This window comes from Theropithecus gelada, chromosome 7b, assembly GCF_003255815.1.
Source record: "Theropithecus gelada isolate Dixy chromosome 7b, Tgel_1.0, whole genome shotgun sequence".
NCBI classification, from domain to species: domain Eukaryota; kingdom Metazoa; phylum Chordata; class Mammalia; order Primates; family Cercopithecidae; genus Theropithecus; species Theropithecus gelada.
Genome location: NC_037675.1, coordinates 10,434,801 through 10,455,286, shown reverse-complemented (window position 1 = coordinate 10,455,286; position 20,486 = coordinate 10,434,801). Strand labels below are relative to the sequence as shown.

Below are 20,486 nucleotides of genomic sequence, written 5' to 3'. Positions count from 1 at the left end.
AAAGAGCCCACCATGGCAAGCCACTGTGTGTGTTCCAGCTACCATGTGTTCGAGACATGCTAAACAATGTTGACTCACAAAGGGCTTGGAGAAGATTTCAATGAGTTGGCAACTCAATCCTCTTGAAAAATACCGATTTCCAGTCTCTGTTAACAATCAGAAGATCTGGAAACAGTAACTTTGCATTCCTACAGGGCAACAAATGGTGGAGGATGAGGCAAGGACCAGCTCCCCAGGCTCCACACTGTCTGCTTTTCTCATTTGTCAACTGAGCCCCTTCAGCACTTAAGATTGTGATCCCTGAGCAGACGTGGAAGGGGGCTGCAAACCAAGAATGCCAACACCCATAGCCAGCCCAGAGCCTGTCTGCAGGACACTCCCGGCCTCACTCATTTATCTTTTGGAAAAAGTCACCGCAAGGCCACGAGGCTGGCTTTTAGCTCACACTGAATCTATCTGAACTAACCTGAGCTTTTAAAGTTTTCAGCCAACGTGGACAAGGCTAAATAAAGCCACGAAGACATTCATCACCTAAATGCCCAACTAGCAAATTCCAGCATTTCTAGATTGACAAAATAAAATGCAATTATCTAAAATGATGTATATTGTTTATGACACAGGAAAAACTTTATAATATGCCAGCTGATAAAAAGCAGGTTTATTTATAGTATGGTTTTTAACTAAGCAAAACTATATACAAAGAAAAAAGGCTGGAATAAAATATACCTAACTACTGACAATAATTTGCTATAGGTATCTGGATTATATATTATTTACATTTTCTTATTACATTTTTGTTTTTCTCAATGTTACTAAAACAAGAATATATTATTTAAAATAAAATTGAGCCAATATGCTTCCAAATTAAGAACCCAGAAAGCCAATCCATACATCACACTGGGGCAATGGCCATACTCTGGGGTGCCTCCAAATTAATACAAACTGGCTCTCCTTCTGCCTGGGGCAACGCTAGCACTTCGTGCACTTTGAGATGAGCCACTGGAGGGGGTCTTCAGGAAAAGAAGAGCCCTGCTGGTTTAGGACTGAAGAGGTTGCTATTCTCAGCTCTATAAGATGGATCACATCTCAGGCTGAAAATCAGGTTCCAAGGGCTCTTGTCCAAAGATCTGCTCCTGTGTTTAAACAGGTCAGTCATGTATCCACCTGTGCCTTAATTTCTACATCTGGAAATGGAGATGCTATGACCATAAGGATGAACAGGGCAGCATTTACCAATCCCCACAGTGTACAGGATACCTGACATTCATGCAAAGCCTGGCCAGGTAGACCAGACCATTTTACTGAAAAGGCAAAAGTCTCAGGGCAACTGGAAACTCATCCAAAACCCAGGAGTTGTGGAGGGGCCAGAATTTTAATTTCAAGACTGTTAGGCTCCAGAGCCCACAGAGTCTTGTCCAAAGGTCACCCAGGCAGCAAGCACAACAGTGATGCCATGAACTACAGGGCATGAGTTATGAGTGGCTGTGAATGAATGAGAAACACCTATCAGCCCAGGCAATATGGAAGCACCAGATAAGAGCCACAGGCTGTTTCCTAGCAGGTTGCTAAAAACACACTGGAAATGGCATGTGACCAGCAGCTGGTGAGAGGGAATGGAATAACGCCAAAACAAATTGACCACTTTTAGAGTGCCATTTATTTTAGAAAAATAAATTAATGAAGGAAACTTCAATATCAATGAAGTTGCAAGAATATAATGAGCAATGCTTGCTCCCATGAGGGATGGCTTTTTAATTATTTTTTCAGATGAACTGCAGTCACAGTATACTTGATTCATACCCGATCCATGTTCTTTGGAGAATTAAAACACATTTTACCCAATGTCGAGTTAAAATAAAAACTCGTCAGAGGCAAAATAACTCTTTGCTCCCAGGGATCTGAAAGGAAATTTGGTTCTCTCTGGTTGCTGGCCAGTATTCGGGGGGGCCTTGTACTAAACAAAATCTTGGCAGATGAAATCTGAGAATTACTCTCTTTGCATCATTAACGGAAACACTGAGGGGTGCACTGTGGTTCACGATAAGTGATTAAAAAAAAGAAAACATGACACATTTTTGTGTCTAATATGTGTGCCTCCTGAGTTGCAGCACTTGTCCTGTGTATTCAGGCAAACAGCAAAAGCTCCCTTCTCAAAGAACCCCTTTCCCCTGGCCAGCTCCCATTCTCTCCAGAACATCCATCCTCAGGAGACTCTGCCAGTCCCTGTCTCTGTGCCGTGTGTGTGTGTGTGTGTGTGTGTGCGTGTGTCTGCCTAACATGCACAACTCAAAATTATCTGGTTTCACCTTGATCCCAATCTGCATTCTTAAAACTGCATCATCCACATTTGATACAATTGAACAGAACTATAGACAGACATACAAATGAGCACATATAAAAACTGGAGAAATCTTGGCCAGGCGCAGAGGCTCATGCCTATAATCCCAGCACTTTGGGAGGCCGAGGCAGGTGGAGCACTTGAGGTCAGGAGTTCGAGACCAGCCTGGCCAACATGATGAAACCCTGTCTTTACTAAAAATACAAAAAAAAGTAACCGGGTGTGGTGGCAGGCACCTATAATCTCAGCTGCTTGGGAGGCTGAGGCACGAGAATCACTTGAACCCAGGAGGCAGAGGCTGCAGTGAGCCAAGATGGCGCCACTGTGCTCCAGCCTGGGTGACAGAGTGAGACTTCGTCTCTACAATGAAAAAAAAAAATCTGGAGAAATCCGAATAAACTTTATGGATTATAGCAATGTTAATTTCCTGGTTTTGCTATTGTATGGCAGTTACCATGACATCAACGGCAGGGGAAACAGGATGAAGGATACAGGGGACTTTCCTGTATTTTGCCACAACTTGTGATTCTATAATTTTTAAAAGCTATTAAAAAAAAAAAAAAAACATCATCAATTTCTCAAGTACTTAGAGAAAAAAATGACAATACAGTTCCTTACAGAAAACTTTTGGCACAAGAGGCAGGAGTGCAGTCTTAGTTTGGTACTGATCTCTTTGGTGTCTGTTACAGGCTGAATAGTGTTCCTTCCCCCAAATTCATATATTGAAGCCCTAACCCCCAGAACATCAACATGTGACTGACTATATTTGGAGACAAGTTCTTTAAAGAGGCAATTAAGGTTAAATGAACTAATATGGGTGGGTCTAAACCAATCTTACTGGTGACCTTGTAAGAGGAGTAAATTGGATACACAGAGAGACACCAGGGATGTGTATGCAGAAGAAAGACCACGTGAGGACACAGAGAAAAGGCAACCATCTGAAATTCAAGGAGAGAGACTGCAGAGGATGCCAACCCTGTGGCACCTTAATCTTAAGACTTCCAGCCTCTAAAACTATAAGAAAATATACTTCTGTCATTTAAGCCACCCAGTCTGTGGTGTTTGCTGAGGGCAGCCCTAGCAAACTAATACAATGCCATATCCCACATCCCCCATTCATCTGGTTTTGTCCTCTGGTAATGAGCTCCCCAGCCCTTGGCATCCCTCTTAAGAAGGAAGTATGGTAGGAAACCCCATCAAGCATAGAGCAAAGGTCTTAGCCTAGAAGAGCCAAGCTTTAGATACCCTCTGCCTACCCATGAAAGGTTAGTGCTCAACTATTTGGGAAGCCATCAAAATATGGAAGAGGGATAGGGATTTTTCATGGTAGATCCAGAGGGCATAACCAGAACACAGGGTATGGGAAGTTGTAAGGTGGCCTATTTCTAACACAACATTTAAAAAAACCTCCTAGCAGCTACTGCAGTTCAGAAACAGAATGAATGGCATGTGAAGGTATGGCGCCCACATTACTGGAAAGAGCTGAGCAAAAGATGGAACAGATCAGCTGCTCCTGCCCTAGATGTCTAAGGTCTGATTTGCAGCCATCTCAGCTCAAAGCACTATGAAACAGGGGCACAAGCTCTTTCCAGAACCCAGACATGAACCTTAGCTAAGACCACCTTCCTCTCTCTCCATCCTACTTCTAACTCTCCATTCTGGCTCTGACACTCATTCTCCATTTCAGTAGCACCTCTCTCCCTGGACTCCAGACACACTGCTGTCTTCCCACATTCCTGGCTCCTGCTGCAATTTTTATGCTCAGGAGGCTTCGGGCTGTCTCATGGAATGCCCTGGCTTGCACCTGACTCCTAGGACCAGGCACCACCCTTGAGCTCCCATCCCAGCCTTGTGAGCAGATCCCAGACACACCTGAAATAAGCGTCACTTTTAGATGCACAGCCCAGCCCTATCCAGGTAAATGAGTTTGGGTAAGTTACTCAACCTCTCGGAATCACACTTTACCTATCTGCTTTGTTTAAAACAGCAAAAATTTTAAAAATCCATGTCCAACTATAGAAAGTATTAAATATTATCATATATATTCAGAAGGGAATATTATATATGCAGCAATAATGTCATAGAACATTTAGTAACAAGGAAATTCTCATGAAATAGTAAGAGAAATGAAATTACAAAACATCATTTATCATGAACATATTTTCATAGAAAAGCATACTAATGCAGAAAAGAGAATGGAATTATATACACCATAAAGCTACAAGTAAATATTCTCTAATTATTCTTTTTCTACATATTCAAAATTGTAAACAGTGAACATGTAATGCTTTTTAACTAGGAATAAAGTTATTTAGAAATCTTTACTACTCCCATTTCACCTTTTCCTCCTTGGAAAAAAAAGGGGGGGCAACCTAATGAAAGAGCACAGTAAGTCCATTACATCATCCTACTTACACTTTCATAAAAAGCAAATACGACTTGTCTTTTGAACTTAGAGAAACAGAAGGACAGCTAAGAAAACTGGGTTAATGGAAGGTCACAACATGGAGCTACAGGCATGACTAGACTCCCAAAGAATGGATTCTCGGACCTCAGTAGGGGCCCCGTGGTCTCCACTGCCACCGTGCCCATGCAGTCACTCTAAGAACAAAGAGTGCCACGTGCCACCCACGGGTCACTATCTGGCTGCACTGTGAGGCTGGGTGCCACATGATGCTGCAGTGAAAGCCTGCCAGCAGAGCTGAGTCCCCATTCATCCAGTTTTGTCCCCTGGTAATGAGTTCCCTTGGCTCCCTCCCACAATGGAAAGGACTGGCTGAAGAATGGTGCCAGCCAGAGGAGCCCCTTGTGAATAGCCCATCCAGGAATCCAGGAGTCTGGCAGCGGCTCAGCCACAAGAGGTCAAAGCAAGTAAGTCATTTCACTGGAAAATATCAGCTTAATTCAGGATGGAATGCTTCACTTTGCCCTGGGTTATAGTGGAAGCTATGACACAGCCACCAATGTACAAACAGCACCCATCTAGTGACCCACGATGTGGGCAACCCAGGGGCAGGTATCATCACCACTGACCTGCAGCCTGAGCTGTGCATGTTGATCATTCTCTTCCCTGCTGACACCCACAGGGAAGGCTCAGCTCAAGAACAAGCTGGTGTTTTACACATGCCATATTTAGAATCCTTTCAGTCTCCACTATGGTATCACAATTTAGGCATATGATCAGACAGCTGGTTGTGGGCCCCTCTCTAGACCAGCTCTGCAGGAGCTGGAACCAGGGGTACACATGTTATTCCTCCTCGATGGATATACATTTACACCTAGGGTCCCAGCATCAGTCCCTTGAGACTTTCCTCCTCTTCAGGGAGTTAAGAGACCAGAATTTTATATCAATCCTGTTCAGTGGGCTACCCCAAATACTCTGAAGTAAAGTTAAGTGGCTTCAGGAACTAGTGCCATATTAGAGGAGATAAACTTTGAAATATTCTCACTACCACGAACACTTTTTTTATAGTTCGTACAATAAATAAATGAACCAGTTATGCTCTGCATATGCTATGATCTTAAATTATACCTGGAGATAAACCACGTATGGAATAAAAGGCCACCTATTGAGGTCAATCTATGCAAAAGATTTCTCCTCTCCTGATCCCTATAAACACAAACCCATGAAACCAGTGCAGAGAGACACAGAACTATCATCTCCACGGCATGGGCTACGATGTTTTGGAACCTGGCCATATGTAACAGAGCCACCAAGATGTTCATACGTCATGCAAAGAGACATTCCCCCAATGTAGACTTATCATAGAGGAATGGGGTGACCAAATAGAAATTTGGCTGAATAGTTCTTCCTACCAAAGACTCAATGCAAATCCCATAGACAAGGCCTCAGAATTCAAGAAGACCTCCTGCCTCAAATGATCAGCCCTACAGTCCATGCATCCACCTCCCACACCCCTATGTCCCAAACCAAAGTGCTTCCTCACCATAAAGCTTTTGGCACATTCAAACCAACCCTCACCCAGTGTGGGGAAATAGCACAACTTAACTCATCAGGAGACACTTCCAGAAGAGGGTTCAGCGACTATGGCTGGAAGCCCTAGGCAAAAGTGATACAGCACTGTTGGGACTTCAGGGGTGACTCTGGGGAGAAATTTTTCTAGTTGATTCTAAGAGCAGAGACAACAACTCAGGTTTTCACTCCCCATTTCATTCCCTGTGCTCTGATGGATCTACTTCCTGTTATTCCTACCAGAAACCTACTCTCCCAGAGTCCTAGGGTGACATCAGTCAAGTCAGAGGGTGGACCTCAGGAGACTTTTGTGGCTACATGCTGTAGTCCATGATCTGGTGTGCAAAAAACTCACATGGAGCAGCTTTCACTCAAGCCTTAAGGCAATGAAAGAAAAACGATTACCTTAGTTCCCTTCCTCTACCATACCCACTCTCAGGTAATAATGGAAACCCCTAACCATCTCTGACCTGAGCCGTTTTCTCTTCCACTTTGTTCCATAGGTAGGCGGTGGCTACGCACACTGGTGCTCCATCCTCTGAATGGAGACGCACATTCCTTCCACCTTTCCTGCCCAGAGCCTGTTCACAGCCAGTCAGAACATCTGTGTGCAACATACGTGTTCAGTAAATGCATCTACTCCAAAGCTGGGTCAGAAAGACACAGAAAAATCCGCATTCTGGTGTGTCCTGCTTCCAAACCGTCCTATCTCAGCAAGCTTGAAGCTTGGCAGTTAGGAACCTTTATGTCAAATCCAGTTCAAATTCTATTTTCACTTAAACCTCCATAATATAATTAACTTTCTACCTCAAGGCACATTGCTTTTGGGAGGCAAAAAGCTTCCCTGGGTAGAGGTAATTTTTTCAAAGCTTAGCACTCAGTGACTGGGGATGTGTCAGAAAAATCCAGCAGCTGACAGGAGACAAAATTATACTTTGTAAACAAGGGATAGAGATGCTGGGCTGGCCAGCTCTCACCTCACACGCAGCCATCCAACAGAACCCACCACAGAGACTGAAAACACCGCACGCCACATAATAAATAACTTGCCACTCAGATGATTCTTAACCCCCACCCACAAGTGGTTTCCATCCTTCCAGTATAAAACATCGGAAACTGACAGTGAAAAATAACTTTTCAAAACACAAATACCTTATTTCTCTCTAAATACCCAATTCCCATGCATACTTCCGTTATTGAAAAAATTACCGGAAGTCACCAACTTTGAATGATGCCAAATGCTGGCAAAGCCATCACCTCTCCTTTTGAGCTGCAATAGGACAATCACCAGGACATCATTTTGATTCTTCAAAGCTGCAGTTTCCAATGTGTAGACCCCAAGTATACATTGGTGGCTAACATCAGAAGGCCCAAAGTCCACATACACACCCAAAAAGAAGAGAGAAACATACAACTCCTCCCGGTCATGTTTTCCCACTGAAGCGGTTAGTGGTCTAGTCCCTTGGAGCTCAAATTCGGCTGCTCATGAGAATCACCTGGGAACTTTTAAAACCGTCTCAATGCCCAGGTTGCAACCCCAGGCATAAGTATTTTTCAAGAACACTGGGTGTGCAGCCAAGTCTGAGAACCAGTACAACGGCAAAATCAAAGTCCACCAGGCCACCCTTTTATCCACCGTCAACACACCCCGGTCTCTTGCTGACACGGCTGGGGCAGCTCCTACCTATATAGAGCGAGGAGTCCTTCCTCCGCACGTGGTCGTCGATGTAGGAGACGCCCAGGGGCTGCACTGGGGTAGCACCGATGCCCAGGAGCACCTGGGCCCCAATGAGCAGCAAGTACATCATGTTGGTAGCCGTCCGGTTGCGGCAGATGAGGTCGGGGTCGGGCCCCTCGTCGCTGCCCGAGCCATTGGCAGCGCAGACGTCGCGGCCCTCGGCACCCCAGCGGATCTCGCCCGCCTCGTACTTGTACTGGTGGGTTAGGAACTCTGGCAGCGCCGACAGCAGCGCGCCCAGCGCCATGACGATGCCGCCGCAGCCGATTAGGCGTGGCCGATGCCCGCGCGCCCCGAAGTAGCTCACGAAGAGGATGAGCGCCAGGTTCCCGATCTCGAAGCTGCTGGCGATCACACCCACGTCAGCGCTCTGCAGGTTGAACCTACGCTCCAGGGTGGTCAGGACGCTCACCTGAAGGGGGCAAGAAGAAATGTCAGAGCCAATCCAAGGAGATGCCCAGGAGGCCTCTCCTTCCCACCTGACAGTGCGCTCTGTCCTTCCCCCTGGGACCCTCCCACCTGGCCTCCTGTGCCAGGTGCAAAAAGGCAGCTGTGTAAATGCCTTTTAACCTGACGAATCAGAAAGACGTTTATTTAGTATCATAACCCTAATTCAACGGTTAACGAATTCACTTTCCCAGTAGCAAAAATGTTTTTTTCTGGCACCTGTTTCCATCCTGAAAGCTTCTTCCCTCTTCCGGAAACACTGCTTTCCCCACCCCCACAAACCTCCACCACAGACCGCCCATGAAGTCCTATAAAAGTCCTGAAGTCCACAGTTTGTACACAATCCCAAATATATACTAGGGATAAAGTCCATGCCAGGAAGACAGAGGAACCAGGGGATTTTCCGCAGGAGGCTAGCAAAGCCTGTTCCCCATCTCAAAATAAAAACAAACTTAACAAAACCTAAGTGGCAAAATGGACAAGCTAAATCAGCCCAGTGGGGTATTCATTTGCTCTTTGCTTCCTTCTGGAAATTTCCAAACAGTGTACATTTCCCTAGAGGCCATCAGGTAAATACACCCCTGACTGTTCTAAGCACTATGACTCTGCCAACTGCCCTCCAACTGATTATGATTTCCCCGTTTTTTGTATTCTTGTCTGCCCTACATTTGTTAAACAAATATATACCGAACATCTGCTGCTTGCCAGGCAATGCCCTAGACACAAGAGAAAAGTGATGGAGAGAGGACACCTGGCCTGAAGGAGCCATCTAGCAAGAAGGTAAACATGTACCTAAGAATAACACAAAGGGACTGGAGATGAGATGTGTGATGCAAACCTCACACTAAGGGGGCCACGATGAGATGCACTCTTATAGGGCTTCTTGAAGTGTAAGAAAATGAGATGGCTACTCTCTCCTGCTGTGTGCAAATTCCATGCAGGGTGCTATGAGCAAGACAAGAGTCCTTGTCATGGGAGATCTAACAGCTGAATGATGTCCTCGCTGAGCAGGGAAGAACACTTCAGGCAAAAGGAACAGCATGAGCCAAAGATGGGTGGCATGATTTCATCATGGAAGAGAAAATAGTTGGGGCCGGGAGCAGTGGCTCACACCCGTAATCCCAACACTTTGGGAGGCCAAGGTGGGCAGGTCACCTGAGGCCGGGAGTTCGAGACCGGCCTAGCCAACATGGCAAAACTCCTTCTCTACTAAAAATACACAATTTAGCAAGGCGTGGTGGTGCATACCTACAATCCCAGCTACTCAGGAGGCTGAGGCAGGAAAATCGCTTGAACCCGGGAGGTTGCAGTGAGCTGAGATCGCGCCACTGCACTGCAGTTTGCGCAACAGAGCGAGACCTCGCTAAAAAAAAAAAAAAAAAAAAAAAAAAGAAAGGAAGGAAGAAAATAGCTGGAAAGGTGGGGTGAAGACAGACTGTAAGGAGCCACAAATGCCACAGGGGTGAATTTAGACAATCCGGAGCAATTAAGTAGATAGAATGCAGATGGTGGAGGGAGGCAAACCTGGTTTGAATCCCTGTTGTTATTTCCTTAGCTCTGTGTCCTCAGTCATGTTATTCAAACTCTCCCAGCCTGGATTCTATGAAACAGGAATCATAGTATCTACTCAGCAGGAGGGATGTGAAGATTAGAAATAATGGATGAAAAGTCTGTTAGCAAAGAGCAGCCTCTCCCTTCCTACATGACAGGAATGCACGGAGAGACGCAGCAAAACAGAGGCTCTGGGGCCAGACCACCTGGGTCCATTCCGACTCTGGCTGACCTTGGCCAAGTTACTTTGCGCGTTAGTTTCCCCATCTATAAAAGGGCGACAAGAGTGCTACCTCACCGAGCTGGTGTCAGGAGTCAACAACACATACATGTTAATGCTAGGGAAGGGTCAGTTATAACCATTATCATTATCATCATTTATCTGTGAGCACTGGAGAACAGCAAAGGTTTAATAGTGTGAGGGTCACACCAGGTGTGGTGAATGGAGGATGGAAGAATGCCAGCAGAGAAGACACCTGGGCCATAGTGAGAGCGGGGAGAAGAAAAGGCCACATCAACACAGTGGCAATGGAAATGAACAGGAAAAGATGGAAGGAGCATTTTAGGGCAGAGTTCTATTTCAGGGAGAATGAGCTGGATCTGCTCACCAACTGGGTGTGTCTGCTAAGGAAAGGTCAAAAAGGAGAGTCATATGGATCTAACCTTCCTCCAAATCTACAAATATGGACACTGTTGTAAACATCCAAGCATATACAACCTCTCTGCAGTGTCCAGATACATGTATCTATGCACAAACATAGGCCTGTGCTAATTAGCATGCCTCTATTCAATTTCCCTTTACTAAAAAAAAAAAAGCTATAGCCAGGTGATTCCTCTTAGCCTCATTTTCAAACCCACATATTTAAACAAATCCTTGAGCCTAGTGGTTCTCAATCCTACCTGCAGATTGGAGGCACTTGGGGAGCACTAAAAATTTCAGAGGCCTGGTCCCACCCAGGAGGTTCTGACCAAACTGGTCTGGGGAGCGGCCTGGGGGCCCTCGGATGCGTTCAAAGCTCCCAGGTGATTCTAATGGCAGTGAGCAGCAGAGGGCTAAGGCCATGACACTCATTACTGGGGGTCTCTCTTTCAGCCCTAGCCTTGGGCAAGCTCTGCAGAGCAGGGTTATGACGTTTATGATACCCTCTATCTCTGGCATTCTGATTCCAACTCCTATTTCCATTGTGCTTTCTAGCCAAGTCAAGGCCAACTTGCAAATCACTCAGCCCTAGTTATGTGATTAGATTGTCACTTTTAAAACACCAGGTATTTGCTGCTGTTGAGAAACGAAGTTTAGCTAGTCCTGGCCTCATTCAAATGGCTTTCAAATACTCCCAAAGAAGTTCTAAAGGGTCTGGGCAAGTAAAAACAAATTCATTTATTTCCTTTGCAACACAAACATACATACAAACATGATGGAATAAATGATCTACCAGAGGTTTATAATAGGTGACACAATGTGGGAACAAAAAGGAAGGCAGCCTAAAGACCTGGGAGGTAGGGGGCTTTGGGGAGGCTCACCCAGGCCTTTGTGTGAGTCTTGAGAGAGATCCAAAGGGAGCTGGATGCAGAAGTGGAAAAGAACATGTCTGGGTGGGGTCCCCTAGAGAGTCACCTCTGGAGAGGCAGCTGAAGCAGTCTGGTAGGTCTTCAGCTTTAGGACCCCACCATGAGGCTGGAGGGTAACAAAGTGGGAGGAAGGGTTACAACAGAAGCCCTATCTCATTTTTGCCATGATGCCTCATGACATACACACAAGACAACAAATCTGAAACATGACAACTGCTCCATTTCAGCAGGTGTGCCGTGTCATAAAATATCATGCAGGTGTGCACATTGATGATGACAGATAAGGGTGATGGGGACAGAGACAGCTGTGGGCAAAACAAAAAATAACCAGTTCTTTTAGAGACAGATAACGCCCATGCCTGCAGCTCTTGTCCTGGCTCCCACCTGCTCTTTGCAGAGCAACTCACAGGGGTGACAGGAAGTAGTAAGGCCTTTCCCTCCTTGACCTGTGGCCTTCTGCTGGACTGCGACGCCAGTCTGGGTCAACAGTTAAGTCATGCAAAAGATTCTGAAATGATGCTTTGTGGATCAATTAGATCAGAGGCTAATGTTTTCTCTCATTTAAAACACAATTTTGAGAAGACAGAATAATTAAGTATGCATGAGGCCATAAAACCCACTTGTGGCTTTTATGTGGCAGTGAACAATCTAGCCTGAGGAAGAGCATGTGGAAGGGAATGACTGTTTTTACTTAATGGATAACAGGACTAATAGAGAAGGTCTTGATAATTAGAGAAGGAGCCACAACTGCAAGAGGAAAAGGAAAGAGGAAGCGCTCTTATCCTGAACCAAGTGTATATGAGGTTATTATGTAAAGAATGCAGTATGTATCAGGCTTCTACAATGATTATTCAAAAAAAAAATATCAGCTTGCATTTCAGAACGTCCCGGAACACTTGTTAAAAATGTAGATGTCCCAGTCAGGTGCGGTGGCTCACGCCTGTAATTCCAGCGCTTTGGGAGGACGAGGCAGGCGGATCACAAGGTCAAGAGATCGAGACCATCCTGGCCAACATGGTGAAACCTCATCTCTACTAAAAATACAAAAATTAGCTGGACATGGTGGCACATGCCTGTAGTCCCAGCTCCTCTGAAGGGTGAGGCAGGAGAACTGCTTGAACCTGGGAGGTAGAGGTTGCAGTGAGCCGAGATTACACCACTGCACTCCAGCCTGGGTGACAAAGCAAGACTCCGTCTCAAAAAATATATCTATATATCTATATAGATGTAGATATGTATATGTATATAGATATAGATATGTGTCTGATACCCAGCTGGAGATGAGGACCACTGACCATGTCAGGCACGAGGCACATACTCACCATCATTCTAGAACCAAGGTTCTCAACCTTCACTGGCAGTAAAATTACCCCCAGAGGGGATGAGACTGCTGAACCCCAAGCCCAGAGTCTCTGGAGTGGGGTCTAGACTATGCATTTCTAACAAGCCACCTGGTGACACTGATGCTGCTAATCAGAAGACCCACTTTGAGTACCTCTGCTTTACTCCCTCTTCTCAACAAGCCTTCCCCCATTCAAAAGATTAAAGAGTTTAAGTTACCTACAAATAGAAATTATCACCTCCTCATTTCCAGTTCATACAGACACTATCTCCTCATGTGGGAAATGTTGGGATGCATTTCTGGGAGCCTCACCTTCTGGAAAGTGCTGAAGTCACACTAAGGCCAACTGCAACTATGAGCACTTAGCCCAAAAGGGAGAGCTTCAGTCTATGTTGCCATAGGACAGGACACATTCAGAGACCACGGCCAAGTACTCATGAGCCCATCCTCACCTTCAAAAGTTGCCAACCAGGGGCAAGGCTATCAGGCATTCACTTAACAAATAAACACTTATTCTTAGGGGCAGGCAGCAGCAACTCAGGGGCTCTCCCAGAGGTGTGTACATCTTCTCACTCTGGCCTGGGTGGCGGGGGCCTTGACCTGAACTGGCATCACCTGAGCTTTTGAAAAACACCTGTGTTTTTCCTCCCACCTGCAAGACTGGGCATCTGTATTTTCAGAGTTCCCTGGGTGACTCTAACATGCATGCAGGTAGAGGCGTGTGCATGTGTATCAGGTGGCAGAGAGGCTGTGCATGCATGGATGTTTACACCAGAGCAGCCTGGTCCTATCAGTATAAGTCTGGAGCAGGAGAGCAACAGTTCCCATCTGGCTTTGACAGCATTTGGTCAAGTCAATCTTCCTGGGCCTGTTTCCACACCTGTGTGGTGGAGAGAACATACTTGCTTCTGCGGACATTAATGAGGTCGTACATCAGAGCAGCTGGCACACAGTAGGTGCACACTAAAAAGCTAGCCACATCACTGGTAGGCATGCTCTGTGACTTCACTTCAAATTCAGTCCCACACAGCCAAGTGTCTGCTCTGTGGGAGATGCAAGAAACATAACCATGATTAAGAAAGCATGCTGCCCTATAGGAGTTTACAGTCTGGGGACAGCAGAAAGAAACAACCTAACGATGGCACAGCCTGCAACAGGGTAACAGAGTGGCAGAGGTTTGAGGGAGCGAGAACATTCATTTGGCTGTGTGTGGAGGAATATATACCTGGGATTTAACAAGGATCAACTAGATTTTAATAGCTGTGGGAGGGGAGAGGCTGCCACAACATTCCAAGAGCAAAGATCAGTGGCGTCAAGGAGGCTGGCAGAGGGAGAGTTTAGACCACCCCTGGGGAAGGGTAGGAATATGGAGTGGCTTCAGAGAACTGTGAGTAGTAGTCTGACATAAAAACAGCCTTGAAGGCCAGACTGAGGCTTTGATTTAGAGGTCAATGGGGAGCCAAGGGAGGTTCTTGAGCAGGAGCCGCTCTTCTGCAATATTAACCTGGCACTGCTGTGCAGGTATCAGGGAGTGAGGAGAGACTGCCAAGGCAGCTGTTTCCACAGTGCTGGGGAGAGAGGAGGCTTCAGCAATCTAATGCTGGTGTAACAGCAAAGAAAGGCCCCTGTGGCAGAGCTACCTTAGAGTTCCAGCTCAACAGAGGAGGTAGCTGATTGGAGGCAAGGAACAAACAAGGTGGAGCCAAAAGGTCCCGGCAAGAGTCTCACCTGGCTCAGTCTGGAGCCCTTGCGAAGGCTGAGAGAGCAGGATGCTCTGTGAGACCGGGAAGAGCTCCTGAGTGCAGTGTGGAGAGCCTGCATTTTAAAGCCCTTCTGCTGAGTAGCGGCAGACGTGACAGAACTGAGTGGGCTCTTCCTGGAGAGCTTCGGGGAAGCTGTACCCTCAGACTGCATGCTCAGCAGCAGGGCCCATGTCAAGGAGCAGATGCTAAAAACAGTGCAGGAGAGGTCAACCTTGCTGTGGTCCTGCAAAAACCTGTGGTTTTTCCCAACAGGGGTTCCTGAACAGGGTTTGGCATACTTTCTCTGCAAAAAGCCAGTCAGTAGATATTTAGGCCATATGGTCACCATAGCAACTACTCGACTCTACCACCATAACACAAAAGCAGCATGCATGGACAATATATAAACAAATGGAAATGGCTGTTTCAATAAAACTTTATTTACAAAAACAGGCAGCAGGCCAAATTTGGTCCACAGGCCATATCTAGAATGCCAAACCCTGATCTCCATAAATCTAGCTTGGGAAATCACACTATTCCTATGTCTGGCAGTACAAACACTGGCCATTGGTAAGTATATGAAGCACTCCTATTGCTGTAACAGAAAAGTCATTCCAGGCACAATTTTAATGCAAGTTTTTTTGTGTTTTTGTTTGTTTCTTTGTTTTGTTTTGTTTTGAGACAGAGTCTCACTCTGTCGCCCAGGCTGGAGTACAGTGGCGCAACCTTGGCTCAATGAAATCTCCGTCTCCCAGATTCAAGCAATTCTCCTGCCTCAGCCTCCCGAGTAGCTGGGATTACAGGCACCCGCCACCACGCCGGCTAATTTTTCTATTTTTAGTAGAGATGGGGTTTCACCATTTTGGCCAGGCTGGTCTTGAACTCCTGACCTCTGGTGATCCGCCCACCTCGGCCTCCCAAAGTGTTGGGATTACAGGTGTGCGCCACCACACCCGGCCAAGTTTTTTTTTTTTTAATTTCATTAAAGTAATTTGCAAGATAACTTCAGTATCTTGTCTGATGTGCCAAGGACATGTCTTCCTGTAGTAAAGCGGGAGAAAGAGACTTAATCACCTAAGCCCAGAAGTCATTTCCCCACGATAAAGCAGCAGCAGCAATAGTGTGAGGTTTTGTTTCTCATCTAGACAGCAGCTCCTTGGAGTGAGTCATTTACAGTTCTAGGGAAATGGCACACAAAATGCATTCACTTGTGAATTCCAGGATCCTAGATCTGCAGAACCAAGTAACAGAAGACGACACAGGATCAGCCTCTTGTCACGGCTATGGTGGCAAAGAGAACACCCACCTCATGTGTCGACTGGGGAAAAGAGACATTTAGTCAATGATGTTTTACTTCTGGTGGAATGATTTAGCCTGGATCATGTTCACATATAAATGGGGACCATTTTAAAACCATTTTTCTTTAAAAAAAGCAGACTAAGAATCATATGGAGAATCTCATAGACACAGACTGTAAACTCCAGTCTACACCAAAAGCATCATCATTTTAGGGGGCAAGTTGTGGGGGTAGGGGTTACAGTGGAAAATGTGTGAGATTTTGAGTTTCATATTAACTGGGTAATATGAGACAAAAGGCACTTAACACCCCTGTAACTCTCCTTTCCCATCTATAACATGGAGATAACAATTACCCCCTTATAGTTTTGTCACAGGGTTCAAATGAGGGAGAGAAAGGCTCTCTGCACACGTGCACATCACAGTTATGCCTGGGGTCATGCATGGTAATTTTCCTCGTCCTTGCAGCAGGATCCTGAAAGCTGCTGGCTGTCTCTCTGGGCCTCTGTACTGCCCTCTCTACACGTGGGTCTTTCATAAGGGCACTATCGTTCTCTCTGATCACCTAGTCTGCAAGTGAGAGTCAGCCTGGCCTTCCTTAGAAAGGCTTCCTTGGGGCCAGGCACAGTGGCTCACGCCTGTAATCCCAGCACTTTGGGGGGCCGAGGTGGGCAGATCATCTGAGGTCAGGAGTTCAAGACTACCCTGACCAATATGGTGAAACCCCGTCTCTACTAAAAATATGAAAAAAAAAAAAAAAGCTGGGCATGGTGGCACATGCTTGTAATCCCAGCTCCTCAGGAGGCTGAGGCAGGAGAATCACTTGAACCTGGGAGGTGGAGGTTGCAGTGAGCCAAGATCATGCCACTGTACTCCAGCCTGGGCGACAGAGTGNNAAAAAAAAAAAAAAAAAAAAAGCCTCCTTGGGCCAGGTACAGTGGCTCCTGCCTAAAATCCTAGCACTTTGGGAGGCCAAGGCCAAGGTGGGCGAATCACCTGAGGTCAGGAGTTCAAGACCAGCCTGGACAACATGGTGAAACCCCATCTCTACTAAAAATACAAATATTAGCCATGTGGTGGCAGGTGCCTGTAATCCCAGCTACTCAGGAGGCTGAGGCAGGAAATTGCTTGAACCCGGGTGGCAGAGGTGCAGTGAGTTGAGATTGCACCAGTGCACTCCAGCCTGAGCAACAGAGTGAGACTCCATCTCAAAGAAAACAAACAAACAAAAAAAACAGCCTCCTTGGTCTGTCTCTTAAGACTCTGTCTCTGCCATCGCCTGCATTTTTCTCTACCTCACTATTTGCACCTTCCTCAGACTACTGTTTCCTCTATACTCCATTTCTTAGTTTCTCTCATCTCCCTTTTCTTACACTCTTTCCTCTAAATGGCCCTAAAGTAAAATTGAGGCAAATGTTATTATTCCTTATTTAGTGGATTTTTATGTTCATCAGTTCATTCTAAGAGAGTATGTAATATTTCATGATTCTCTTCTTTTTAAAAAAAAAACCACTCAATTTAATTGCTTCCTACTCATAAATCTCATCATTGATTTTTCTCTGTAGCTCTTTGGTCCATCATAGAAAAATAAAGACTCTCCATCCCTCCTGGGTACAGTCAACTAATAGAATTTTCTACCACTCAGGATCGGAGCTTTCAATTCACTTCCAGATATTTTTGCATCAGGCTATTATTAATAGTTTGTGTTTCACACCTTTAACGAACCAACTTCTGTGGTGCCAGGGCTCTTTTATTGGAGAAACTTTAAGAATAATGATTTCAATGATTTCCTCAGCATTCAACAGATATGTATAGAGGATCAGACATATTCTCAAGACAGAGATCTTAGTCTAAGGCACTAATGATTTATGCACACACACATGCTGCTAGGCAGAATTGTTTTCACTGAATCAGGCTTATTTATATGCCCCAGGGCCCCAGCTTCCTGTCAAATGCACTGAAAATCCTTTATTGCAAAGCTGTGCCCTGCCAGGGGCTGGATATGCAAAGTTCGATAAGACCTGGTCTCTACCCTCAACCAGCTCACAGTATCATGGAGACAACAACTATGAAAACAGGCAATTATCATAAAGGATGAATAAAGCTTCTCTCTACCGGAATAAAGAAAAACACACAGTCAGTACTCAAAGAAAGAGCACATAGTTAGTTAGCCCCTAGCAACTGAGGAGAAAAGTGTCTCATCAGAGCAAGCTCTGGAATGGGGGTATCATTAAATACAATCATATTGAACATTTGTTATGACTTATGCCAAGTCCAGTATGGAGTGCTTTACATATTCTGACACACTTATTCACTACGATTCCATGAGGCAGAAATATTATTATCCCATTCTACAGATGAGGAACCTGAGCCCAGAGAAGATAACTATCCCATTGATGCCACACAGCTAGGGCACAGAGTCAGGACTGATGCCCAATCCCACTGGTCCGATAGCACCCAAGTGACCAAACCCTGTGCCCCTGTGTCGGTGAGGTGGCCCCTGACCTGGGGATGAAGGCTAATGGGCCTATCAGCTAAGCAGGGGCAGCCCCAGGCAAATTGGTGACCAAACTTGCCCTAAAAAGTAATGATAAGTTTAGTTATTGTTAAAAGTTATATAAGGAGGAAAAGAGTTCTGAGGTCATGGGAAATTTTTAAAACTGTGGGTTGAACAAAGATATATAGTTTTCTTTACAAGACTTTTAAGTTTTTCAAATGGTAACATTCACTGTCAAAAATCCATCAAAATATATATTATGTAGCATTTCCTGAAACTCCCTTGACCATGTAACTTAAAAAAAAAAAAAGAAAGAAAGAAAAAAAGAAACCTAAGCATCCCTTGAAAACATATATACAGCCTGCCGTCCATTTCCACGGCTCTATCCAGGGATTTGACCAACCATGGATCCAAATATCCGGAAAAAAATAAAAATAAAAAATAACACAGCAATCAAAATAACATAAATTAAAAACCAATAGTATAACAACCATTTATACTGCATGAGGTATTACAAGTAATCGAGAGAAGATTTAAAGTATATGAGAGGATTTCATAAGTTAAAGTCCAATGCTATACTATGTTCTTGGACAGACTTGAGCTTCTTCAGATTTTGGTATCTGCAGAGGGCCTTGGATATCCCGCAGATACCAAGGGATAGCTATATATACTATCAGAAACATTGGTTTAAGGCAGATAAGAGACATTTTTAAAATTAAGGTCTGGCAAAAGCTATGCTTCTTCTGGGAACTAGTTCTACTGTTTCTCTCACCTTAGCTACACCCAACAAAAGTCTATAAATAATGTGATTATAGCTGTATTTCCCCATTTGCTTTGGTTCCCAGGAATCTCAGACTCAAGCCTGCAGCCATGCGAGAGCAATGATGTGGGATGTCAGGGACGAGCATAAGCATCTCATTTCTTTTTTTCTTGGCCTTCAAATTTTACTTGTAATTCCACAGGACTGTACTGCTTACAACCCATCTCTACCAGGTCAGGGTAAAAAATCATTGCATATAAAGTCCTCAAGAGCAAACCATCAGACAGGTAGGGTTAAATCCTAACTATCAAGATAATCAATTTCCGCCTAATTATATCCTCTCTTGGAAATGAACCTCCATAAATACGCTAATAAAATAATACGATTACCAAAGCTTGTGCGTGTAGGTATGGAATAAACACAGGTCAGAACAAAATAGCATCCTCCTATATGTAGCATTAAAAAGCTTCCATACAGCCAGGCGCGGTGGCTCAAGCCTGTAATCCCAGCACTTTGGGAGGCCGAGACGGGCAGATAACAAGGTCAGGAGATCGAGACCATCCTGGCTAACCACGGTGAAACCCCGTCTCTACTAAAAAATACAAAAAAACGAGCTGGGTGCCTGTAGTCCCAGCTACTCAGGAGGCTGAGGTAGGAGAATGGCATAAACCCAGGAGGCAGAGCTTGCAGTGAGCTGAGATGGCGCCACTGCACTCCAGCCTGGGGGACAGAGCGAGACTCCGTCTCAAAAAAAAACAGCTTCCAGAATAATAACAAAGTCCAATGTGAGTGTCAGAGTAGTGAAGAAAACAACCACAAACCGTAAGAACTCACCTTCTCCGACCTGCCTCTGCCAGCTTGCTGCTCTGATTGACCTGTGCGTCCTTCTACTCCTATTTTAGTGTTTCTCAGGCACAAAACACCCTCACCGGCTTCATCTGAGACACACAGTGACTGATCACAGGACAAACGGACATTAACTGCTAATTGGATGTTGATATGATCTAGTCCATTCCTTGCAGTCTACTAGGAGGAACCGGAAGTCCAGAGGAATGAAGCAATTTGCAATGGATCACGCACCTGCAAATGACACACCTGATGCCCAGTTTAATTCTACTCCCCCCGCGCTAGGAGAAAAGTAGACATATCACTACTTGGTCTCGCTCCCTCAGGAGTAAAACAGTTTCCTACTTGTTGGATGCATGGTATCTGGTCAAGGTGCTAAAAATGCTA

The 20,486-nt window shown here is 45.2% G+C and overlaps 1 protein-coding gene across 2 annotated transcripts in view; it reads right to left on the bottom strand.

Annotated features, from left to right (window-relative positions):
* The window catches only part of SLCO3A1 (solute carrier organic anion transporter family member 3A1), a 319,450-nt gene that overhangs the window by 247,284 nt on the left and 51,680 nt on the right, over positions 1-20,486 (bottom strand). For both annotated transcript variants that reach the window (XM_025392175.1, XM_025392174.1), the window contains exon 2: positions 7,996-8,461. In XM_025392175.1, the coding sequence (XP_025247960.1) occupies positions 7,996-8,461 (466 nt within the window). The remainder of the gene's footprint in view (positions 1-7,995; positions 8,462-20,486) is intronic.